General features: G+C 38.9%; 1 protein-coding gene across 1 annotated transcript in view; it reads left to right on the top strand.

Moving 5' to 3' along the window:
* Positions 1-17,400: 17,400 nt before the first annotated feature.
* The window catches only part of LOC122797667 (homeobox protein Hox-B9a-like), an 87,826-nt gene continuing 78,115 nt past the window's right edge, over positions 17,401-27,111 (top strand). The window contains exons 1-2 of the mRNA XM_044066208.1: positions 17,401-18,022; positions 25,011-25,192. Coding sequence (XP_043922143.1) covers positions 17,623-18,022; positions 25,011-25,192 — 582 coding nt within the window. The 5' untranslated portion in view covers positions 17,401-17,622. The remainder of the gene's footprint in view (positions 18,023-25,010; positions 25,193-27,111) is intronic.

The following is a 27,111-nucleotide window of genomic DNA, read 5'->3' as shown; positions in this document are numbered from 1 at the left end:
CACATCTCAGCCAACTGGCTCCTTGTCAGCTTGCCATACTCCTCTGCTGACATCCTTTCCTGCTCTTCCTGACTAAGCTAACAAAAAATAAATAAAACTATTGTGATATTAAACTCTGAATGTTTACCATGTGGCTACTTGACAGTACAAACAGCTTTTTAGTGACCACTATTTACAGGCTACAGGAGTTCAATATCCACACCACTGAATCCCAATATGTGGATATCCCACCACTGCAACCAATAATATGACATGGATATCCCACCACTGCCAACCAATAATGCAATGACCCACCACTGGACCAGTAATCAGGGAGCCTCAATCCTCACCACTGGTGCCTGTGAGGGACGTTCAGTGGGAGGATGACAGGTACACACACAGTATTTCCAGATGCAGCTCTCTACATCAAGTGCAATTTCCCTTAAGAGCACACAGAGACCACAGTCAGTCCAGGGCTGGTTTCTCTCTCTTTCTCTAGATCCCCAATAAGACTCCCCACTGGCACAGCTATAGAGTTGACATCCCAGCTGACTAGCCAAGATAAGTCCTCCAGCACCCTCTCTGTCCAACCAGTGCTTCATGTCCCTGCCCAAGTAGCTAACATACACACTCTTTGATGTTTGATTTACACACACAGACATGGAAAATGCTGACACAGGTTTACTAGCTATGCCCCCTTTTGCCCAGACTATAAGGTAGTTAGCACTTCCACCAGCCAACTCATTATCAGCTACTTTAAAGCCCTTAACAAAGGGTGTCTAATCTTACTGTGTAATATTAATATTAATACAAATGGTAGATTGACCAAGAGCGAGACTATTAGGAGTGGCCACACAGTGTCACCAAATAAATATGCAAGTACTCTAAAAATTTAAATATCTGTAGATAGGTCAGCCACAATGAAAGGTTTAAATATATTTAATAATAAATAAAAAAACAAAAAAATACTCAGTACATATTCACAGTGAATCAGACTTCAAAGTCACAGGGAATATTTTAAACAACATTGCAGGACAGTCTCAAATAAATAAACATATCTAAAATAAGCTCTGCTATATTCCTAACTAAATCTAAAAGAGTTACTATACCTTAGAAACTCACTTACAGAGCAAGGCAGATGTTGTGGTGAATGTTTTTGTCAGATCCAAGATAGAATACAGAATGTCATGTCTCTCTAAGAGATTGTTTAAATTAATATGTCAAACATTACTGCTGGGATAGCTTGCAAAATGACATCATTTCTTGTTCTCTGACTCTAGTCCCCAGATGAAACCCCCACTGCTGGCAGCTGGCAGTATTTTGCATCTACCTGTGAAAATACACAGACAAAGGCTTCTGCTCAGATCTTTGGCAGATGTTGGAAGCCATAAAACAATTACATTCCTACACATTTCAAGACTAGCAAGTAGTCCACTCTAAAGGCAATACAGAAAGTTCCCTACTACAGGCATTATGTCTCTGGCCTAGCCTATATAGTCTTTTAATTGCAGCTATTTTTTCTGAAGTTAACCTCCTGTATTCCAGTTTCCACTGTTAAAATATATACATTTAAACAGTTGCAATAGTGCATGTACATTTCTGTTCTCTTCCAGCATGGCATATTGTGGTTACATTTTGAGCACAAGCACTTTATAAAATACCTTTTTAACACACTTCTGTACAGACCAGTTTGATATACACACAACATACAGTTTTAATGCAGTTGAAACACACACATCCTATATAAATCATGTAGATATTCACAAATAACATATAATTATTTACAAAATTCCAGATAGATGTGCTGGCAGTATCTCTTTTTGTGACACATTTTGTTAACTAGGTTAGTCCCATTAGGTTTGTAGCCTCTGTTTAGGGAAGACCCTTGGTGGTATTTATACTACTATGGGACATTTGGCCAGGGCATTGGGAAACTCCCCCCTACTCTTTTTGATAGCTCAGGTGGATGCAAAATATCACACAGCACCTACCATCAATGCAGGCAGATGGTACCTTGGTTTAATATCTCATCTGAAGGATGACACACTAAGGAGTGCACCACCCCACTTATACTGCACTGCAGTGTCAGCAATGCATCTACACTGGGTGGAATTAGAACTCACAGGCTTCTGCACCAAAAGGAAGTATGCTACCTGTTTCTCTACTAACATTGCTTTGGTGGCAGTGTTATTTTATAGTGTAATTTTACAGCATAAACACTGATGCCATTTTCCAAACAAAACAGATGCATATTGAAAACAAACTTAGTATGAGCAACAGGTACGTTTCCTCCCCTTGCAGCTCATATTCATTGAAAATGCACTGAAACTCACATTAATTGAAACTCACATTCATTACAAATGCATTGAAACCCACATTCATTGAAAATATATCTGGCCAGTGGTGAATTAAGTGTACCATGTTCCCTGTGCTATTTTCAGACCATAACTCCCCTGCATACATTTTAGAACCATGCATAAATGCATGTGTTATTTGATTCACCTTTCTGATTTAATTACTTATTTTTAAATACAGCAACATTTATTTGAGCGCATTTTAACTTTGTAGTTTTTAACGTTTCCATTAAGTAGTGAAACAAAATGTATGAAAGAATGAACAACAAAGGTACCTATTTCAGAAATTTTCAATCAACTCTAATGACTACCTGTAACCAAAGGGTCTAGGAGTTGGTGTAGGGGATTAAGGCTCTTGGCTGATATAGTCACAGTACAGGGTTTGAGCCTGAGCAAGTTAACTGACTTACTGTCTCTAACCTGGGTATTTCACACATCCACACACATACCTTTGCAAGGGCTCCAAGTTCACAAAGTTTGTACCTGTCTCCTGCATGTTAAAGTAGTAAGACACAAGTTCCTAGCATCAAATTAATAAGCCTCCAGGTTTGAAAATCAGTTCATACCAATCTGCTCCATATTAAAGCAGTAAGCACAAGTTCCTAATTTTAAATTAATAAAGCTCTAAGTTTGAAAATCAACTCATACCCAACTGCTGCTCTACTATATTTGTGTCCATTGCACTGAGAGAGAAGGAAAAAGTAATGTAGGAAAAAAATTCTACTTTTTTTAATTAAATCAATGTTGTGGCCAAACCCCCCTCCCAGCCAAAGGACCTTAGGCAGCTGCCTAGATTGCCTGGTGCTGGATCCTGCACTGAAACTGCACAACTGTATATACATTTGGGCACATATTATATATGGCAATACTGAAACCCTTTGTTATCTGGAATGCTATTAGTTAAATAATACAATTCTGTTCTTTCAGCATATTTGCCAAGACTTCTATTGCAGTACCAAAAGCATTAATATTCCAACATGCTTAGCAGTTTTAAAGTACATACAGATACTGCAACATGACTTGCTGTCTCCATATTCTTGTTACATCTGAGATACATAAGCACTTTTTTATATACACTGACCCATACTAGTTATTACTTCTACACAGGTATTCCCTAAGAAATTTTGCATTTGCTTTCAAACAATGATTTATTATTTTGCTTAATAAAATAGTCAACAATACAGGCAGTCCCTGGGTTAAGGACAAGATCCGTTTTTTTAATCTGTCCTTAACTCAGATTTGTGTGTAAGTCAAAACACATACATATAGTTCTTATTAAACATCACTTAGTCAAATGTTTGCCTCAGTCTAGTATTAATTTTACTTTTCTTTGCTTAGAAAACACTTTAGAAACACTTCCAAATAAAAAAAAAATCTTAAACATAATACTGTATACTGTAGTAATAACAATAATAACAATACTGTAAGTACAGTGTAATAACACTTCAATAACTATGTTCACACACTATAGTACAGTATGTACTTTAAAAAAAAAATTAAAGAAACTTCTTAAAACAGTTCAAATGGAAAAAAATTAAACAAAGGATAACAATTATTGTAAAGGTTAACATTCATTTGTGAGTTAACATTATGATACAGTACATTAACTTTATTAATTGGATGATGCAGAAAATGATGGACTTGTTGTAGATAATGGGAAGAGTCGATTTCTTAAAGTAGGCCTCAAGGGTGGTTTGTACAGAGCTTTTATTTTTCTTTTCATAAATAGCCTTATAGCAGCTGAGGCCCTCAGTAACTGTACGGTAAACTTGGGTGAACCTTTCTGTATCAGGATCTTGCTCCTCTAACTTTGCCATTCCTGCTTCATTGAGATGAAGGACTTCAGCTAACTTTTTTGTCGAAAACTTGTTTGATGTTGGAGTTTCTAGGTCCCTGTTTTCTTCCTTAAATGCTATCGTCTGCTGCTCCAATTCCATAAGGTCTTCATTGGTCAGTTCTTTGCCATGGAAGTCAAGTAACTCTATGACATCCATGTCAGTGATGTCTAACTGCAGTTGATTACCAATATCAACCACAGCTTGCCTGGCTTCAGCAATGTCATCATCTGTAAAAGCCTGTAAAGCAGGAGCAAATTGTGGGCACAGTTTGTTCCACACCCATTTCATATTTGACTGCTTTACTTCAACCCATGTATTGGCAATATTTTTGATGACATCATAGATGTTATAATTCTTCCAGAACTCCCTTAAGGTCATCACATTATCTTAGGTAGCCCTGACTGCTTTAGAGAAGGCCCGATGTAGATAATAGGCCTTAAATGAAGCTATTACTCCCTGATCCATTGGCTGAAGTAGTGATGTGGTGTTGGAAGTAAAAATACGACCTTTACATTGGAGTGTGGTGGTGGTGCTGCGGTAGCATTGTCGCCTCACAGTAAGACGCTGTCTGGTTTGATTCTCAGCTAGAGCATCTTCTGCGTGGAGACATTCGTGAATGGGCATACCTTCATTGAAGGTTGTGCGTCAGGGCTGGTAACTCGGCACGTAAAAATCAACTACCAATCATTAGCGACCAGAGTTCTGCTGTGGCGACCTCTAACCGGGAAAAGCCGAAAGACACAACAACAACAACATTGGAGTGTAAGTCATCTAAACTGTTTGGATAACACAAAGTGCCCAAAGTGAACTAAAACCAACTGAAATCACCAAGGTGGAAGCGACAAAACAAGATAACGTCCAGAAAATAGCGTATCACAAGTTTATTCTCCGCTTTCGTCAACAGACTTCATCAGAATAATACAAAACAGACACATGTTACTTAAATACTTAAAAAATCAATTAATAATAAACTGTTTGGATGTCCAGGTACATTATCAAGTTACTGTTTGTCGTTTTTGCATTTAAGTTACCTGTAACACATTGCACTTAAGTTACCTGGCACTTGCTCACTAAAGCAATTATATAAGTCAGCACTAAAAATTAAAAGCACTACACCCTCACTCCCCACTGGCCCTTGTTTTCAATTATAAAGGAATTCCCAATATTATTCTAGCGTGTCCAAAGGTCAGTTGTCAATCTCCTCTCTGGTCTAGCTGGTGAATATGGGAATCTTGAGGCAATTTTACAACTGCCTAATGTACACAGACAACCCTCTCCTCCTCCCAACAAATTCCAACACATGTGAGAGATGCAACCATATAGCCAAACTGGAGGCTAAGCTCTCTCAACTCAGTACTGGCATAACCAGTCAGGAGGAGAAGGAAACCACACTCACTACAATTCCAGTCTCACATAGACCTACCACGACAGCAAACCAAACACATAATCACACAAAAACATACTGGGAGGCTCTAAATAAAGATCTGCCTAAGCAGCAGAGACCTCCAAAGCAGACACCCAAGCAACCGCTACCCCAAAACAAAACACGTGCAACAGATATCTCACAAAGCCAGTGTGCCGAACAGTCACAGCCCTTAAGACTAAACAACACACCTGATACACTTGTAATAGGTGACTCTATCGTCAGGCACACTGACGTCCCGCTCACCAGGCTGAACAAGGAGAGGGTCACGGTGAGCAGCCTGTCAGGCGCTAGGATCCGCCGCATAACACAAGCACTCAGGTCACTCCAAGGCAAGTACAAATATGACTCAGTCATTGTCCATGCTGGTGTGAATGACCTGAGACGTACCTCCCTGGACTACATGAAAAGAGACATAGAGGAGCTCTCTGAGAATGTAGCCCAGGCTGATATGACCCTGACCTTGAGTAGCATCTTACCCTCACCAAGAATGATGCCACAATATGAAGACAAGATGATCAATTTCAACAACTGGCTTAAGTACTGGTGTCATTCAAAGGGGATCCAATGCCTTTCAGCTTGGGATGATATGCTCGACAAGCCACAATGCTTCGCTAGGGACGGCTTGCACCTGTCACCCCTGGGTTTTCAGACATTGGCAAAGGCTCTTGCTACCCGCATAGTGCCTTTTTTAGGCAAGGCTCAAAAGACAAACCCACCTCCATAGGTATCACAAGGGATAAGAAACTAAGAGTAATGCTACTCAACGCCAGAAGTCTAAACCTCAAGATGCACGCACTCGAAACTCTTCTTAGCATGGAGAACATCGATATCTGTGCAGTAACAGAAACCTGGTTCAGGGCTCCTGAGAGCACCCCAGCACTACCAGGTTATACCTTATACCATGCTTTTCGGCCCCAAAACTTGGACCGAACCACAAAAGGAGGGGGAGTATCGATATTCATCAAAGATACCCACACCTCCAGGTTGGTGGCAAAGCACGAAGCATCAGAGACTATCCATGTGCAACTAACAGTGGGTAAAACTGCCTTCCAGTTTATACCCGGCTACAGACCACCCTCCAAAACCCAGGAACCCCACTCGGCCTTCCTGAGAACACTGGAAAATATGAAAGTCTCTCCAAACACCATTATATTGGGCGACTTCAACTACCCAAACATAGACTGGGAGCATTACTCTAGCTCCAACACCCTAGCCCAAAGGTTCCTAGAATTTATAAACTCAAATGCTATGGAACAACTTGTTACCACTCCCACAAGAGGGGAAAACATACTGGACCTGATCATCACCAACATGGGGACTCTATGCTCCAGACCAGAAGTGTATCCCTCACTGGTAAGATCAGACCATAAACTAATCTCATTGGATATTCACATCCCGACCCCACCCCCTGCCCAGAAAACCACAGTGAAAAACTTCTCTAAAGAAAATTTCACACTCCACAAAACCAAGGTGGAATCCTTCAAAGCCCCCGGGCCTGTGGAAAATACGGCCCAGACCGCAGAATCCTTTATAAACGCATTCCATGAACACCTTCAGGAATGCATGGATCATGCGATCCCAAATAAAACCAAGACCCAATCCTCCAAAGGCAGACGTCCTGTCTGGTGGACCCCAGCCATAAACAAACTATACAATAGAAGGAGGAAGCTACTAAATGATAGAGCAAAATCCCAAAAAGAGAAGGCATCACTGATCAGTATTAGCAAAAAACTACGGGCACTCATAAAATTGTCTAAGGCCAGATTCGAGAGAAAAACTGCACAGGACACTAAGGATAATCACAAGGCTTTCTTTAGTTATGTTAGGAACCTGGGTGGTAATTCCCAGATATGCTCAGAATTAGTCCAAAATGACAAAAAATATACCAAACCCACAGACATTGCCAACATCCTAGCTGACAGGTTCAGCGCAAACCCCCCCCCCCCATCAAAAGGGCAAATATCTATCCCAGCAGAGTGCTGCCCCCCTGACATCTCAGATGTTCAGGTAAGAGCTGCCCTCTCCAAAGCAAAAAACACAGCATCAATGGGACCAGACAGTGTCCTGGGCTGCGTCCTACATGAACTCCAAGAAGAGCTAAACCCAAACATAAAACTACTGTTCAATCTCAGCCTTACTACAGGATATGTGCCCAAACAGTGGCGTACAGCAACAGTGGTCCCTCTCCATAAAGGTGGTGCCTCAATGGATCCTGGAAACTATCGCCCCATAAGCCTGACTAGCTTGGCCTGCAAAGCTATGGAAAGGATCATCATGGACCTCATAAATAAAGATATTGGGGACCTACAAACACTGGATCCTACCCAGTTTGGCTTTGTTAAGGGCAGATCCTGCCTCTTAAACCTGGTTGATTTCTTTAAAACAGTCACCAAGGCCATTGACGAGGGGAAGGTGGTCCACACAGCCTACCTGGACCTCGCAAAAGCCTTCGATACAACACCCCACTCGGGCATTATAGATAAGCTCACCAGCTTAAATATAAACCCCTATGTCACTAGATGGATTGCAAACTGGCTCAAGGACAGAACCCACATGGTTAGAATTGCTGGAGTCATGTCAGACTCCAAACCAATTACAAGTGGTGTCCCACAAGGCTCAGTCCTGGGACCTCTCTTGTTCGGTATATATTTCTCGGAGGTACAGGCCAACACGGAAGGACTGTGGCTGACCAAGTTTGCAGATGACTGCAAACTGGGCGCCATAATCGACTCTCCAGCTGACACAACCATCCTCCAAAAGGGCCTCACAGAAACAGACAACTGGTGCCAGAGCCATGGCCTCAAGCTAAATGCCAAAAAGTGTATAGTCATCCCCTTTGGCAAAAACAAAGTGCCCACAAATTACCACATAGGTGGTAATCCATTAAGTACAGAAGAAGTAATTGGGGACCTGGGGACCCAATTTGATAGCAATCTCTCATTTGATAACCACATGGCCAAAGTGGTTAGAAAAACATTTTATATAGCCCACCTAATCATGAAGGGATTCACATCTAGTTCAGGGGAGGTCATCGTGCCTCTTTACTCATCCCTCATCAGGCCCATAATTGAGTACAATGCCCCTTTTGGGATGTACCTTACCAGACACCTGCAGCAACTGGAAAGACCCCAAAAGTACCTCACCAAGAGGATCATAGGGCTCAAACAGATGCCATATGCTGCCCGGTTAAAGAAACTCCAGCTCTACTCAGTGGCATACCGCCTGTTCAGAGGCGATCTGTGCCTGGCGTATAAAGCCATATCCAACCCGGAATTAATGGACATGCTGCACCTCAGAAAATCCAAATCCCATCAAGCTACGCGCTCGAGAGACTTGAACCTCAGCACTGAAATAAATAGGACATGCAGGAGGGACAGATTCATAACCCAGAGGCTCCCTTCACTCTGGAATAAAATCCCAGTCCAGGTTAGGCAGAGTCCCTCATTGACTCTCTTCAAGAGGAATCTTGATGAGTGGATGGGGGATCATAGGTTTACCCCGGGTATCACTTCTGTGTCACTGTTAGACAGAAGCGTGGTATACTAACCTCGAAAAAGGGCATAGCAAAATTAATTTAAAATGGGTGGCGAAAGCCATACACACTCTGGCTAGGCTTATAAATGCCCTAGGGCAGATAGTCTAGTATGAACCTATGAACCTAAGTAGAAGGAAAATTTTGAAAGCAATACCTTTGAACAGCAGCAGCAAAATGTATCAAGAGCCAGTCTTCAAAGATGGCATTTGCAACCCAAGTCTTTGCATTTGCCTTCCAAATAACAGGAGGAAATGCCTTAATGACATGCTGAAGTGCCCTCAGATTTAAGGAGTGATACACAAGCAAGGGCTTCAGCTTAAACTCGCCAGAAGTGTTGTCCCCAAACAATAAGGTCAGCTTATCTGTTTGCTGCCTTACTCCCTGCTGCACTTTTTTCCTCTTTTGAAATGTAGGTTTTTTCAGGCATTTTCTTCCAAAATAAACCAGTTTCACCTACATTAAATATTTGGTCTGGCAAATAACCTCCCTCTTCAATAATTTTTTCCAACATTTTAAGAAAATACCTTGCAGCACTTTCACTGGCACGCACTGCTTCAACCTTGAGTTTTAATGTTATGTAAATTAGCCCTCATTTTAAAGTGATGGAACCAGCCCCTACTCACTAAACATTGTTCATAACATCCACCTGCACTTCCTTCTTGAGCAGATATTAAATCATTGAAAAGGCTTTGAGCTTTTTCTTGCACTAATGAAAGGCTAATGGGGATATTCCTCTGATTTTGGTTTTCAATCCAAATTAGCAATAGCCTTTCCATCTCAAGAATTAAACCACTGCATTGCATTGTAATAGTCAGAGCTTTCATCTGGGCATGGCCTTTCACATGATTCATTATTCTTGCTTTGTCTTTTAAAATTGTTCCGATGGTTGACCGGCTATAGCTAAATGCCTTTCCAATGGCAGATGGCGCTTCACCTCTCTTGCATCTCTTTATTATATCCATATTATTTTCCAGAGTGACTGCTTTCCTTTTCTTTGGCACATCATCAGCATGTGCATCGGATTTACATTTTGGAGGCATAGGTCGTGACGTCACCAATGCGGAAGTTCACAAAAGTGTCTAGCTGCAGTACAGTACAGTACTGAAGTAGAGCTCCACAGGATACACATATAGTGCAGTACCACAATCTTCAGCCAGACACTTCTCAGGTCTGAATGGTCAATACTACCACTGTCTGCATCTAATTAACATTTCAATTCAGCTGATTCAGAGCAGTACTTTCCAGACATTCCCTTGTTTTATGCAAATAATCGTACATACAAATGCAATACAGTACAGTACAGAAGAATGTTCCAAAATACATGTTAAACTTACCTCTTTTTAAGCTTCACTTCACATTTCTGTACTACAGGCATCACCCATGAATGTATTCCAGTCTTTGCTAAACTTTTAGACCTCTGCCAGACCTCCTACAGTCATCTACACCCTAGTGAGCCACAATGTCATTTGCCCATTCTTTTGTAGAGTACAGTACAGTAACTGCTTCAATACTGTGTACTGTACAAGCCAGCAGTCTTGACCAACCAGATCACTGATACAGCAATCTCTTAACCAATCAAATCTCTTGTTCTTCAGGAAGGCGGACATAACTGCACTAACAAGACATGCGAGCAGCTTTATGAACAGGGAAAATGGGGAGAAGGATTTTAAGGTAAGATTTGGACAACTTTACAGATTTTTATTTCAATGTTATTTCCAACATTGTGGCAGCCCGGTTGTATCTATGGGTTGTCCTCATGTCGGATGTCCATAACCTGGGGACTACCTATAATATCAAATACTTCCAAAATGTGTTTAAACCAATATACAACATGTTCATTTTGATTTAACACCATGTTATGTCACACAAATATACCTCTGTTTCAGCATTTAGGCATTTGATTTCTACTGTTTAAGGTAAAACAACATGGCATATTAATGTTAATACATACTGTTATACAAAAGTTATTCTATATATGTGTTAATTGTCGGTATCAGCAAAGACTTTTATAGTCAAAGCTATGGTTTCCCCAGTAAATAACATAGGGCTTTAATAAGTCTTTGGATAACTGCTGCAGAGTTTGCCTTTGAAAGGTCCATAGCAATACATAACAATGTTATTTGAAAATTGCATTATGCTATCTTTAACATCAATTTTTCATGCCCCCCCCCCAAACAAAATACACTGAATCAATCATTTTAAAATGATGTGTTTAAGCATTTTTGGTTTTATGCAGTCATTTACAACCTCTTTTTTGTTGATATTTTATGTATACAACCACTGATATCCTCCTATCTTAGCATTCATAAAGTTTTCATCTTGTCTTCATCTAAGTCTTTTTCAATCTCTTAATCTGAGTTCTGCTGCTAGCTTGAAATGGGGCTGGTCCTCTCACACAAGAGCTGGTGTACTTGGCAGTTTATTGTGTATGTGTACAGCATAACATTATGAAGCCAGTTTATTGATATTTCCCTTCTGGACCATTGCCTTTTTATGATGAAAGGGCTTGTATATCCTGATGAAGCTCATGTAAGGCCACCCAAGATGGGCAGGTTATGGTAGAAAGTTCAGACCAGATACAGTCCACTGGAGAAGATAATGCCAATCTACTCCAGGATTATTGCCAAGATAACCCCGTGAACAAAAATAACCAGAGGCATGTCAAACTGACTAGAAAATGAAGCCCTTGGGTCTGAATGTGTCCAGCATACTTATTGGGAAGAGCAGAAGACAAGTATTGAATACTTTACTGTGAATGCTGTTTGTGTGAAACAAAGTTAAAATAAAAACTGTGGCCACTATCTTTTATCACAATCAGACACCGGAGGTGTACACAGTCAGCAAATATCACATTAATTGTCAGGTATGTCAGCTTTTTGGTGAATATACATGACTGAACCTGCTGTAATTTGCTCAAGATAACAGTCATTATTATGGCATTGTTGAGCTCATTTGTATTTGTGCGAAGCCAGCTGGAATACTTTGTAGTGGCCATTTCTTAACACAATCAGACATCTGAGGTGTGCACAGGCAATAAAGTGTCTCTAACTGATAGGCATGGGTGACGTCTGTGATGAAAATAACTGTATGTAAAGGAGGTGTTGCACTGTATCTCAATGTGGCAAGTTGGCCATAATTTTTTCACCTTCCATCACAGTCATGTATTATACACAATAAGAGGCTGCCTGTGGTAGTCTGGGTAGGATATGTGTGGTAAAAGCTGACCATTAACACAGTGGAGCAGCAGATTAGTACTTGGTTCTCTGGCTGGTGTTTTGGATGTGACTTATTCTGTGTGGCATTTGCATGTACTCCCTGTCCCTCTGTGAGTTTTATGCAGGTGATCTGGTTTTCACCCTATACTCTCTGCTGTATAATGTATGCTTGTTGCCATTTGTGCTTTTATTTTCATTCCAATCTAACCTCAGAGTGGTACACAAAAGTTAACTATTGTTTCTGTTGGGTAGTGGGGAAGACATTGCTCCCAAATAAAATTTACATATCCTTGCAAGCATTTGTCTTGACCGGTTTCTTGGTCTCTTGATCTTAAAAGGCAATAAAGGATTTTTAAAAAATAACAAACAGCTTACTGCAGTTATACCAGCACTTTCAGCATATTATATTATTCTCTACTAAACCTCTTCAGATTATAAGTAGTCACGTGTATAACATTGATCTTGGAATGAGTTGTGAACTGATGCGGGTCATCAGCAGTTAGGATTGCAGTACATGTGTGCTGAGGTATATGCACATATTGCATTCACATGCATCCTTGTGGATGCAACTCTCTATCCTATGAAATGGTATGATCACATTATTTGAACTGAGGCTCTGAGTAGTTATTATTTTGTTATTTAGTCATTTAGTGGAATCCAGCTCTTTGTGACCTCAGTAGTGATGGCTGGTGGCTTCAAAGCAAGGGAAGGAAGCAGACTGTAAGAAGCAACTAAAGGGACTAATATTTTGTTAACTTTTTACATTAAACTTTAGACACAATTTATTTTTCCTTGAAAGGAAAAATATATAAATAAGACTGACCTTTCATTATTTTATTTATTTAACATTTGTTTACTAGGAAAGTCCGACTGGGACGGAGCCTATTTTCAGCAGACGCCTGGGGAGAAATGCTCCAGATGCATATCTTTAGAATGTGGGAAGAAACCCATGGAAACACAGAGAGGACATGCAGACTTCGCACAGAAGGAACCCCAGCCAGGAATCAAACAGGAAAATTTCTTGCTATAAGGTGACAATGTTAATCGCTGCACCACTGCACTGCCTATCATAATTTTGTTTATGCTCTCATTCAATCAAAAAGTTGCAAAAATACCCTAAGATACTAGACAGAGCATCTAGAACTCTATGACTTCCAGGGTCCCAACCTCACCTATTACAGTTGAGTCTTATCCATTTAGAGTGTGTCTTAAAATGATGGCAGTGAAAGCTAAAAGGTAAGACGTTGAAAAACAAGAAAGAAGTAGTCTATCTGGATTGTTTTGGACTTGGATGGAGGAAACAGGGAAGGAGCACTATTGTGCAAGGGAGGGTCACTTTCAGTCCTTTATCCGTGTCTCCATTTTACTTAAGGCTGTCCTTCCTGATTGCTGTTAGACACCTGAGGTGTGTATAGTCAATAAAGTGGCTAGAATAAGTAAACACGAAGCAATCAAAGAATGAAAGTGATGACCCCTAACTACTGTTTGATCACAGGTAATGCTCATTGGCCTGTGAATGTGATAACAGAACCCCACCTCATTCCAGTTAATCCAATCCTTTCAATTGCTTTATACAATCAGCCAATTGAAATCACCAGCCAGCCACTGCTAAGATCATAAAGAGCTGGATTCCACTATATGATTAAATAAAACAATAACTACTCAGAGCCTCAGTTCCAATAATGTGATCTTACCCTTTCATAGGATACAGAGTTACATCTACAAGGATGCACATGAATAAATGTGTATATGCCTCAGCACACATATATTGCAAACCTAACTGGTTATAACTCACAACAGTTCATAACTCTTTCCAAACTCAGCATTATATCTGTGACTACTTATACTCTGAAGAGATTTAGTAGAGAAAAAATAATAGGCCGGAAGTGCTGCTATAACTTCATTAAGCTGTTTGTTATTTTAAGCCACCCTCTATTGCCTTTTAAGATCAAGAAACCAGTCAAGAAAAAAAAAAATATTTGAAGTAGTAAAAGACATTTCACAGATGCTAGTTTTACCTTGTAGTTGATATATACATATGTAAAATGTACATAAGTCTAAGTGTTGAGTCCGCTTGTCAGGCAGTTACACTGCATAAATCTGTAATACCTTTGGTCATACTGTTATTTACACAGAATCCTTAATTCTGAATACAAAAAAAAAAGTTTAACTGCTAAGACAAAAGTGGTGATATTGTATGCTTTAGGAATCTGATAAGATGCAAAACATAACAATCTGTAAACCTTACTACTGTGACGGTCATTTTGTTGTGTCACTATTTATATGACAATGTAACTTTGCCTTAACAGTAACAATGCAGTGTTCCTTATACTGTATTGTAATTTGTAAGCATGTGCAACTGCCAGTTTTATAAGGACACACGTTGCCAGCCACCACTAATAAAAAGAAGAGTAATTGGCTGGCACTTTTTAAAATGTTGCAGTCTAGACATAAGCACCCGTTGTTCGTCAAGATAGTCTGTGGATTAAGACAAACGGCAGACAACCCCAAAGGCAAAATACTTGGTGGTCTATCAAGCAGTAAAATGCTACAGCACTCTGGAACAAAATCCGACCTGTCTCTACAAACTCCTTATTTCTTGAGTTAATTTAATTATGAAATACCAGAGAGAATAAGAGGAAGGAATATCTGCTGTTAAAGGAAATGCAATAATCCAAATATTTAATTTAGAAGAAAGCAATGAGTCCATTGACACAGCAGCTTGATACACCTCTTAAGTACACAGTTCAAGAGCTAAAAAAATGCATTCGTATATAGTAACAATAACCCTTTGTGTTTTTTTTTTTTTTTTTTTACATTTATTTCCACGCTGACGCATCCGGGGCTCCGCTAAATGATTAACATAAAGTCTTATTGGTTCAGTTCTTGCCAGTGTTTAGATATAATGTTTACAATTTGTAAATATAAACGATGTTACGATTTGTATTATTCTTATTATTTGGGCAAGTAAAGTACTATAAATGTTAAACACCATGCAGATACTGTGTGTGTGTGTGTGTGTGTGTGTGTGTGTGTGTGTGTGTGTGTGTGTGTGTGTGTGTCGTTTGGTTATAAATTGTCTGTAAACGTTAGTTGAATGCATCATGCCTTTTCGTGCTATTTACAAATGAGATGATATTAAGTTACACTAAATATTTAGTACTGTTTGCGCAGCATCCAGCCTTACACATACAATAGTTACACTGAAATGTTACCCAAATCACAGAGCGCATGCCGTTAAAAGCGTTTGTTCAATGAACTCGCCAAAGACGAGTCGGCACCTTCTGCCGACAGAAGGTAAGACAGATCATGGAAACATTTTTTCAAATGTGAAAAGCCCACATCCAAGTCCATGTTCGTGCCATCAAACTGTGAAAGTAATAGGCCCCTTCAGGTCTAGAAAACAGTCTGCAAATACTTTCCCTACACAATTTGAATACTGGCCACACCCACTGATCCAAATCTTTCCAATACATTAATAAATGACTAGGGTTGCCACCTTTTCAAATGCCCAAAGTGAGACATTTTTGGTACAAACGTCAATTTTGTAGGGCAAAACATACCCACAGCCAGTACAAAGGACAGAACTTCACTTTTTTTGCCTAAATAAAAGCTTATTCCTATAACATGTTAGTTCCTTATTGTGTTTCTTATAACATTTAGGTGTTTCATATACAGAATAACTGTTTTATGCAACTGTTACATAAAATATAGGAAATAATTTTGCCCTACAATTTCAGGACATTTGCCATTTTTGCAATTTTGTGGCAGGACACAACTGCCCAAAGGGGGACTGTCCCTCGCAAAGTGGGATAGGTGGTAACCCTATAAATGACTGCCCCCAGTATTTCGCCTGAATTTATACCCCAATAAAACAATGAGCCAGTGTGAAAGAAAAAAATGAAAAAAGAACCAGATCATTAGATCTCTGGACAGCGCTTACCCAACGCGCCACCATACATTACACATACCTCTCAACCTTTTAGTGCAAGAAATGTGGACAAAGCCAAAACTAATTTGAGACAAAGACCCAAAAATAGGAACAAATTTTAATATTGCTCTTAAAAACTTAGAAAGTTGGTGGAATAGCAGGATTTGTGTTAGTATGCATTTTCTGAATGATATGAAGTCTGAAACACAAATGTACATTATTAATTAATGGCTTAAATCATCAGTAATTTGTCAGAAAACCACACATTTTATGTGGAACAGAACAAAATATGAAGCAATAATCTGAACATTCTGAGAAAATCCTGGACAGTTGAGAGGTACATATGTGTTTCTGCTCTGAACATAAAAAAGAAAGAAAAGGGCAAACAAAAAAAAAAACAAAGAAAACAAAAACGTTAGTACTGGCTTTTAAAAATCATAGCACAATGTCAGAATGAGGAGTACTTTATTTATTGATTTGTATGTGTATCTATTTATCTATCTGAGCGTAAAAATCATGGCGCTTACCCATAATAATCATAATGTTTTGAGAGATACGCTATCAAATCATTAGCACTCCTCCTTTATTCCTTTGCAGTTCCAAATGGCGAAATAGTGCTTGCAGCTAAAGTGTTATTTAGCAGTTGGACTGTATAATATAAATCATGTTTCCTTCCTTAATAAGTGTTACCTGTAAAGCATAGGTTGAGTCCTTCAGTGACATCTGATTAAAAACAATTCTTTTTCCAGCTTCGTCTGTTCACTAAGTCATAATTTTTTTCCAGAAAACACATATTTAACTACACTGGATGTAACTGCACTGTTCTTGTTTTAAGTGTGCCTTTGAAGTACATATTACCCTTTCAGATCATTGTTTCCCAAGAGCCAATTAGTGTGTAGGAAGGAGTTGGTACATATTTGTTCGTTTGAGGAAATAGTTCTCTGAACAACCTCGACCTTGGACCACATATTGCACTTAAGCAGAACAGGTAAAGCAAACGCAGTTACTGCCAGGTTGTCCTTGACTCTAGCTGATTAAAGTTTAATATGAGGGGTGTTTACAGTTCTAGCTCGTTACTTAAACACATCTAATGTAATAAAAATTCCCATTTACCTTCCCGATACCGCGAGGGAGCCACTTGCTGGAACAGTCACTCTGCCACTGCTTTGCACAGGACATTCCCTTACCATTATTCCCCTTTTTCAGTTTTTTTTTCAGTTAAGAAGAGAAGGATTCTACCATTTTGGATATGTTTTGTGGGACCAAAACTTGCTAGACTGCTGTACACTCTGAAGACATCTAGTGGGATTTTGCGGCAACTGCACTCTGGCTCAACAGAAAGCAATGATCTTTCCTAGGAATTTAGGATATTCGTCTCTGTCACCGCCATCTCAGCCTTCCAGATCCTACCCATTCAGTCCGGAGGAATTAGGTTTTACAGTTGTACACCCGACTTATGAAATGGAGACACTAGAGGCACATCGATACTCCCAGTTGCAGAATGGGGAATCTCAGTTTCCACCAAGGTTTCCACATCCAACTTGTCCAAGGGTTGAATGCCCTGGCGTTAGTAGAGTTTTGCCAAAAACTGTGGAATTGCCAAGGTATCCGCACATCACCCAAGACCAAACGGACAGCACTGAACCTGATTACAGAGTAGTTTTCCCTCACTCTGCCTACTGCGGTCAACACTTTCCTGCTGGGTCTCTAAATCTAGGAACGACTAATTCGCCACACTCAATAGGTGTGTCAAGATCCTGGGGAAACACACCAGCTGCTGATAACCTCTGCCTCTCTGCTCTCTCTGTCTTTGCTTGCTGTTTTACATATTAAGGCATGGCTGCACAGCAAGTCCTTCTTTCTGCGGTCTCTTTCTTTGCTCTTAAAAATCCCATACAGACAGATGGTGCACTGCAGCTGATTCATTGTTGTTGTTGCATGCCTACCTGTGTGTGTGTGTGTGTGTGTGTGTGTGTGTGTGTGTGTGTGTGTGTGTATGTGTGTTTATCTCTCAACTGTCCAGATTTTTGCTTCTTTTTTTTTGATCCTCATAAAATTTGTGGTTTTCTGACAAATCACCGAGGACTGAAGTAACTAAATAATGACATTTATTTGAGTGTCAGACTTCATACACTTCAGAAAGTGCACACCAACGCAGGTCTTTGATATTCTAGCACATTTAAAATGTATCCTGTTTTAGGGCTTTTGTCCTCTCATTATTTTAGGCTTTGTCTAGATTTATTGCACTAAGAGATTGAGAGATACGGCGAGTATGTATGTTTTAATCTGTGTTTCAAGCCTGGAGATAATGTGTGCCGACAACAACTTTTCTTTTTTTTTTTTTTTGCCCGGAGCTCCCATACACAAACAATATGCAGTTTTAGTTACTGCGTTTTTAATGTCTATAGGCTGTGACAAAGACACCAAATGGTGAAATTATTAGCGGCATTTTTTTTTTTTTTTGCCGTAAAGCTCATAGACACAAATTCTGTATCATACTGTTTTGTATGTCTTGATGTCTTGCCTCCTATAAAGGTATTAGTGTACCAAATTGTAGTTCTAGACTTCTCAATAGCTACGATGTCCTTATCAGTAACTACACGGGTATTATCTGAATAACTTCTAATAAAAAATATAACAGAGCGCTCAGCTTTTTGACATTATAGTGTGATTTTAAACAATACGATTCAAAAGGCCAGTGCTATGATTTTTAACAATCGGAGGCTGAGATATATGCATTTCTACATTTTAAACGTCTTGTGTTGGAAGGCTCGAGGATCCGTATTTCGTTTTAATTGTGTGTGTGTGTGTGTGTGTGTGTATATATATATATATATATATATATATATATATATATATATATATATATATATATATATATTTATTTAAATAAGTATATATAGTAGTATAGAAAAATTCATAACACTGAATGCAAAATCCTGAAATGTCAAAATGTCGAAACTTTGCAATGTAGAACTCAAAATAGTTACTAATAGCACCCCATGTAGTACCCACCTGTACTGCTCCCCTACGCAGTCAATTAATAAACACCATGCTCCTGCTAGTGAAACTAGGAAACGCGCCCTAAAATGGGAGGGGGATTAGTCTAGCTTTCTACATTATGAAGGGGGGTAGAGTTATTTTAATTTTAACTTTTAACATTTCAGCATTGTAAATGCAGCATTAATGACTTTCAGTCTACTGCTTTTCAAGATGATTACATGGGCCTCATATATATGTATATATATATATATATATATATATATATATATATGTGTGTGTGTGTGTGTGTGTGTGTGTGTGTGTGTGTGTGTGTGTGTGTGTGCAATATATAGTTATATATATATATATATATATATATATATATATATAACTTTCGATATACTTCCATCTGCATTAGCTACATATATAGATTCTAATGTTCATATACATACACATAGCTAGATGGATATATTCAAAGCACCTGCTTTTGTTCAGTGCTCACTGTCATAATATAGCAGTGACTTTTTTGTTGTTGTTGTTTAGAATTCACCTACGTCCTCCTTACGTGTAGCAAAACAGCAAGGGACTGCAGTGTGTGCCTGTGTGTGTGTTGAGGGGGGAGTATATAATTTTACTTTAGGAATCCTTAAACAGAATTGCAATAAAAAAACATGTTCTGTGACACTAGATTTGTTTGCCACATTAATTTATTTGCCAGGACTCAATTATTCAATTGTCTTTTATAAATAATAATAGTAATAATAATTATCGTTTTCCTCGTGGTAATCCCGTGTATATACATGCATTCATGACGCACCTAATCCTATTTATAAGGCAAAGTTTATCTTGGCATTCATGTTAAAACTACCTAATCGGTGTATAGGTTTGTGCTAAAAGAAAACTGCCAAAAGCCACTGCCATGTTGAGAACTGATTTTATACAATATTTTGTTTTAAACTCCATATTCAAAACTGAATGTAGATCAATCTGTAATCCAGTTTAAACATCTTCTAACAATCACTAACAATGCCGAAATGTGTGTTACATATCCAACTCGAGAGGGGCTATTAACAGTGCCCTCTTAAGTCTACAAAGAATGTGTAGAATTCGGGCTGACTATGTGTTTTCATTGATTTATTTATTTACCATATGGCTGGAGGACCCTTTTCAGTCATTATCTGGGCCAATGTATACACAAATAAAAACAAATATTCTTGTGAACAGGAGTTGCAAATGTCTCTCTCTCTTTCTCTCTCTATATATTATATACATGCCGAATATATACAGAATTAGTATAATTCATATAATAAAAAAAAATAAAGCAGAGCAGCATATGAGGGCTAGTATGTTGAATCAAAAATAAATATATATATGTATATTGTTGTATTAGTTTATATGAGTACCGAGGATTAAAAAAAAACAGCAATTACCATTAGGGATTAGAGACCGTATTGAATTTCCAGGTAAGCTCTCCTCTGTCAAGTTTAAAAGAAACGTGCGTCTATATTGCAAATGGAGTTCTACATTGATAGATGATTAGAACATATCACAAGCAAGTAAACAGATTATACAACATATTCAAGTGATTTATTCGTTTTAAGGTTAATTCATCTCAATGGCGTTTATCATTATCATCATTGCTAAATACTGGATACGCATAGTCAACGTGGGAAATGGGGGTAAACCCTTGAGTATGTGTAGGGCTGGTGGAATTTCAATAAGCTTTATTCTATCAGGCAAAAGACAACTTGCTGCACTCTGGAAATGTCTGCACGTATGTGCATACTTTATCACTGTTATCCCACCCCACTCTCTATCCCCTTACCTGAACCAGCCTCTACCTTTCTCTCTGAATTGTTTATAGTTCTTCTTGTAACCAGTTAAATTCAGATAGAACACAGATTAAAACAACATGTAAACTGTTTCCCCCTGCCAAAACGAATGTTATATCTATTCCATTTTCTATAATATATATATCTGATGTCTTGGGAGGAGGAGAAAGATAGCATCCTGTTTTTTTTTTTTTTTTTTAGATGAAGTGCCATTCCATATCGTCTTCAGCGTGAAGGTGCAAAACGTTGCCTCCTCTGGAATTCGAATGAACACATTATGTGTGCCTAAAGTAGGACATTAAAAAAAATGAAAATTTTAAGATAGCCCACACACACAGATTAAGTAAAAACTGAGGCTTCCAGTGTATTGCTTTATATCATGTTGCAGTTTTTCAGCTGCGTTGTCATAATTCTTTACAAATCTCTGTATGAGAATTTACAAATATTTAATTTTAAAATATCAAGATATTGGCACCCCCACCGAGCACAACTATCTAAATTAGGACTGTTCTCCAAAAAAAGTAGAGGTGATAACCTTTCCTCGGTTGTACAGGGTGGCAGGTTTGTTACTCGGATGACGGACCTTCAAGCAATATTATTTACTTTGAAATTATTTGCAGGAAAAAAAAGATTGATGTGTAAAAACTTGGGGTAGATGTTAACCATACAAACATTCCTCTCAAGTGTACCTCCTTACGAGGAACGTACCTCATTTGGGGTCTTAAAAGGTTCATGTTCCTCAAAGTTCCACATTGAAAGAGTCTGTTACACATTCAGTGTTAGGAATTTTTTTAAGTGAAATCCATGGTAAATAGACATTAATCATAATAATTCATTAAAGGATTTTCATTATAAGTAAAACCAGCATATTTTAACCATCCATGACCTTCCTAGTTGAAGTTGTTAGTAAGCCAGTAGTATGTGTTCCACATTTTGCCCATTTGTTCCACATTATGAAGGCAAGTGTTCCTCATTTTGGAGATGGAAGGTTGAGAGCTATGCATACAAATGTGATGTCCCTTGTTTTAGGGCCGCCCCACCTCACCCCATCGCCATTTCCCCGAGTTCAGAACCTGTGTAGACACTTTCCGTGTAGCCTGTTTTGGAAGCCAATCTTTGTCAAAGGACTCAAACAGCAAATGAACGGTAATCAGTTTAGATAAAGTGCCGAGAGTTCAGGCGTGGAATATATAGACTTGAAAATAACTAAACAGATCGATATGGACCCAGAATAACTTGCCGTCACCTACATTTGTAACACTAGTCTCTCCTGTCTTGGGTATGAAACAAGGAAATGTTTGTTATGCTTAGACAGTTAAGTTTACTCATGTGTATGTTTTGTGTACCTCCTTCCTAAGTGCGTATGCATGCATTCGTGTATGTATGCATTTATTTATTATGTTCGATAACAGGATAGGTGGACTGGTCGAAAGACCGTTTACATGTACGACTCGAGCACGCAAGGCAACAGGTTTAGTAATAGTGCAAAACAAAAATTGTGGACACTAAACAGAGATATTAAAAAAAATTGTCAATGACGATATACAGATGCCATTCAAAACAAGTCACATAACAAATAGAATAGTTACAATTTTCCAAACTTCTGGCTTTCAAGATTACATTTAAAATACTGAGCAAGTAAATAGACTACATGAAAATAATTTAGGACGTGGATGCAAATTGGAGGTGACTTACACAACATACACGAGAGCTTGTGCTGTTGTGACTTTCGGCTTTTCCCGGTTAGGGGTCGCCACAGCGGAACTCCGGTCCGCTAATGACTGGCAGTTGATTTTTACGTACCGAGTTGCCAGCCCTGACGCACAACCTTCAACGAAGGTACGCCCATTCACGCATGTCTCCACGCAAAAGACGCTCTAACTGAGAGTCGAACCGGACAGCGTCTTACTGTGAGGCGACAACGCTACCGCAGCAGAGCTTGTGTATGAAGCAATTTTATATCAAGAATGCTTATGTAAAGATCTTCAGTCTGTGCGTAGTTGAGTAACAAAGCTTTCACCACCCTTTCCGAAATGTCATTCATTTCAGGTGTCAGTATTACACAAGCGCAATGCTGGAATTGAACTTCGACTCTTTCTTGCGGAAATATTCCCAGCATTCCCAAAACAACACAAAACATGTTAAACAATGTTGCTTTGAAAAATGCCGTTTGCTCAATAATTCAAATCGAGAAAGCAGAATTAGAAACAATTTGTCATAAGTAGAAGTCTAAGTTTCCGTTTTGATAAGTCAGGAAGCTTGCATGTAGGTCGAAAAAGGAAGCAAAAAGGAAATTAATATTTACTGAGCACGTGATAGTCAAATGCTTCACAAGTTAGCAGTTGTAGTAGAGTTTGACTTGTAGGGCCTAATCCCTTGGGTTAGATATGAGGACCTGGTCAAATGGCCGAAACCTTCAAATACTAGCAGACCGTAAGTGAGGTAAGCAGGACCCGCTTACACACACCTACACATTAGATAATGGAAAAGGTCATTCCTGAAAGGAGATGACATCCATAGGACGAATACACAAATTACAAATGTCCTTCGCCTGGAGGTAGCAGGTGTAAATTTCCAGCCAACAGTCCCCTGTTTTATTGTAAAATGTGAGGCTTAAATTTGTAGCAAGTGAGTTATTTGCCAGCATTCTCCATCCTAACACAGATAATACACAATCCTCCTGACTAGTGGGGGTCTGAGTCTGGGACCCTAGTGTACCTCTCAACCTCTTAGAGTAAGAAATCTGGACAAGGCCATAAATAAAAGTGGGACAAAGGCAAAAAGATAGGGACAATTTATAAAAAAATGCTCTTACAAACTTAGAGAGCTGATAGAATAACAGTGTTTGCATTAGCATTACTTTTCTGAAAGGTATGAAGTCTGAAACTCAAATGTCTGTCATTATTTTCTAACTTCAGTTTTCAACGATTTGCCACTAATTTGCCAGAAAACTACAAATTTACGAAAAACGGACCAAAAATATGAGGGAAAAATCTGGACATTCTGTGAAAATATGTACACTTGAGAGGTATGGAGAGTTTTGAGGCGCTCAGTTACAGGTCTCCTCGACCCACCCACCAGTAACAACCAGCATTAAACAGGAGATGACAAACACCTGAGGACCTTTTTTGTTACCTCACTTAAAGTGAACATTTTTAACCAGAGTTGCGAGGGGGGACTATGGGCATTTTAGGAATGAAAATGAGGAATGCTCCTCATAATGTTGTACACATAACTCTCAACTTTCCATCTCCAAAATGAGGAACACTAGCCCTCTTAAAGTGGAACAAATGGGCAAAATGTGGAACACGAGGCTTACTAAAAACTTTAGCTAGGAAGGTGATATGATGGTTAAAATAGGCTTGTTTTACTTATAAAGAAGATATTTTAATGAATTAATATGATTTCTTTATATTTAATATAGATTTCACTTAAAAAATCCTAACACTGAAAGTAGTACAGAACCTTTCAATGTGGAACTTCGAGGAACATGAACTTTATAAGACCCCAAATGAGGTACGTTCCTCGTAATGAGGTACACTTGAGAGGTATTGTTGTGAGGTGGTGTTGAGAAGCAGTTCTCTGGGTCTCGGAAGCGATGTTGTTGCTGTGACTGTATCGTTTCATTAACAACACAGATAACTATGTGTAGTATAAAAAGTACTTATTTAGTAATGTTTACTGGTGGAGGATTCTTACCCAAGAGATGTGCACATTGTTGCTAAGCAGAAAAAATACCGTAAATGTAGTTACTTAAGGGTATTTAGTAAATGTTTGAGTGTACAGTGCACCTTATTTTAAACGTGCTTAATTTGCACACGGAAGTCATTAGATCATTGCTGTGCTGAACACTTGTAATTTATTTTGTTCTGATCCTCTGTTTATCGCACCTGCACCTCTCCTCATCCCCTTTTACAGGTCTGAATTTTCACTCTCCTTGGCCTGCTCACCAAGTGCTTCAGAACAGACAGAGAAAGAAGCGGGTGCCTTACACCAAGTACCAGATTGCAGAACTGGAAAAGGCCTTTGAAGAAAATCGGTTTCTAACTCCAGAAAGCAGACAAGTTATTGCTGTTAAACTTGGTCTCACTGAACGACAGGTAAAATCAAATCAAATAAATAAGTAAATAAAACTTGCATACAATATGTGTGTGTGTGCGTGTGTGTGTGTGTGTGTGTGTGTGTGTGTGTCTACGTGTATTGTGTATGTAAGATACATCTCTGCTTATTATAACCAGGAACAGTCTGCAATAACCAAGGACAAGTGGTACAAATCAGGGTTACTTTTTAAATAATAGTATTTGTACCTATCAGCACGAATTTTGTACAATGTCAAAAATAATGTTGGGTCAAAGGCCCAAAATCAGGGGCACATTTAAATATTGCTTTTAGGAAGTTGTTAGAAGAATAGCCTTTTGAGTTCGCATGCGTTTACTTGAGGATATGAAGTCTGAAATTCAAATGCCTGCTATTTTATGATTTCGGTCCTCAGTAATTTTGCTAGAAAACCACACAATTTATGACAAACAATTGAGAGTCAATTGTAACAATAATAATAATGATAATAATACCGTTTGTTAACCGGACAGGTTCATTGCACTCACAGTTCATTTTCAGGAGGGACCTGTCAGAAATGTCTGGTTAAGAGCCTTGCTCAAGGATCAGGTACGATGGCATTACTGAGTTACATATTGCCAGCCAGGGCAAGAGAGATGGCCTTGCTATGTACTTTCTGATGAAAATGAAGCTTGTAACTGTACCGGTTGGGGTTATCTGGTGGGACAGAACAAAAGATTTTACGCTTAAACTCCGACATCCCGAAAGTTTAAAGCTGACGCGGTAAAAAAGCTGAAAAAAACAAAAGGGTGAAAAACTCGTTTTACTTGTTTTTTCTTCTTTCCTTTTTTTTTGGGGGGGGGGGGGCAAGCTCCCCTGTATGCCCGATGTGAGTGGAAAGCTTCCCACCTCACACCGAACAGAGATATATGTACATAATCATATATGTATACACACTTATACCAAGTCCGAAATATACGTACATAGCCATATATATGTACACACACATACACGCTCATACCAAGTTCGAAATATATGTGCATAACTATATGTATGCACACACACATACACACTTATCCGAAGTCCGACGTCGCACCAATTCGAAGAAGGGGGAACCCTCCCCAGAAAGGGAAACATTGGCGGCGCACAATTAGGAGTCGCCCCGGCAATGATTTCCTCTGGGAAAAGGCCTTATACCGTCCATCTTTTGTATGTGGGCTACTAACGCTAGGGGAATTTCTCCTTCGGATTATGTAGGGAAACGAGCAAAATTTCAAGTCAAAATAATATTCAGTGTCGAGGCATTAAAACAAAATGTAAACTTTTCTCGTCCTGTCTTGGTTATGATTCCTGCACTTGATAAATAAAGCGTTTCTGCCATTGAACACCCACAAGTTCTTCTTCGTATATAGAGCTCATTTGTGAATGCATTGTGTCTTTTACACTCTAGTATCGAAATAACATACTTTGTTGTCTGGAACACGCAACTTGAAACTGGTTATTGTGAGTCTACTCCAACTTTAACGTCTAAAAGATGCACAGTCTCGGCTTTCAAGACTTAATCTTCGGGAGTGCCGTCTCCTCTTAACTAAATAAAGCTAATTCACTTTGACTACGTAAAGAAATGGATGATACCGAATTACGAAGATTTTTGCTTGTTTCCGTTTGCAGAATGGCATGGAATTGTCGTATGTGGGAAGTGCTGTCCAATAGCGGCTGCGGGGCAAACATGCACGTTAGCGTACTTTACAATGAACAACCGCGTGGCTCTTGTCCACACAGCTCAGTTTGCTTTTCTTACATTTCAGAAACAGCAACAAATTACGTTCCATTTCTTTTACTTAATTGCAAATGCAAACCAATTTATTTTCGTCATTAAATAACAATACCTATGTAACATAATAGAAAGAATATGGGAACTCCCTACCCTTGAGTAGAATGCAATAAAAAAGACTTCTTTGTC

This window comes from Protopterus annectens, chromosome 3.part1, assembly GCF_019279795.1.
Source record: "Protopterus annectens isolate FY-2018-M chromosome 3.part1, PAN1.0, whole genome shotgun sequence".
In the NCBI taxonomy this organism is placed as follows: domain Eukaryota; kingdom Metazoa; phylum Chordata; order Ceratodontiformes; family Protopteridae; genus Protopterus; species Protopterus annectens.
Note: the sequence above shows the minus strand (reverse complement) of the source record. Positions and strands in the feature narration are given on the sequence as shown.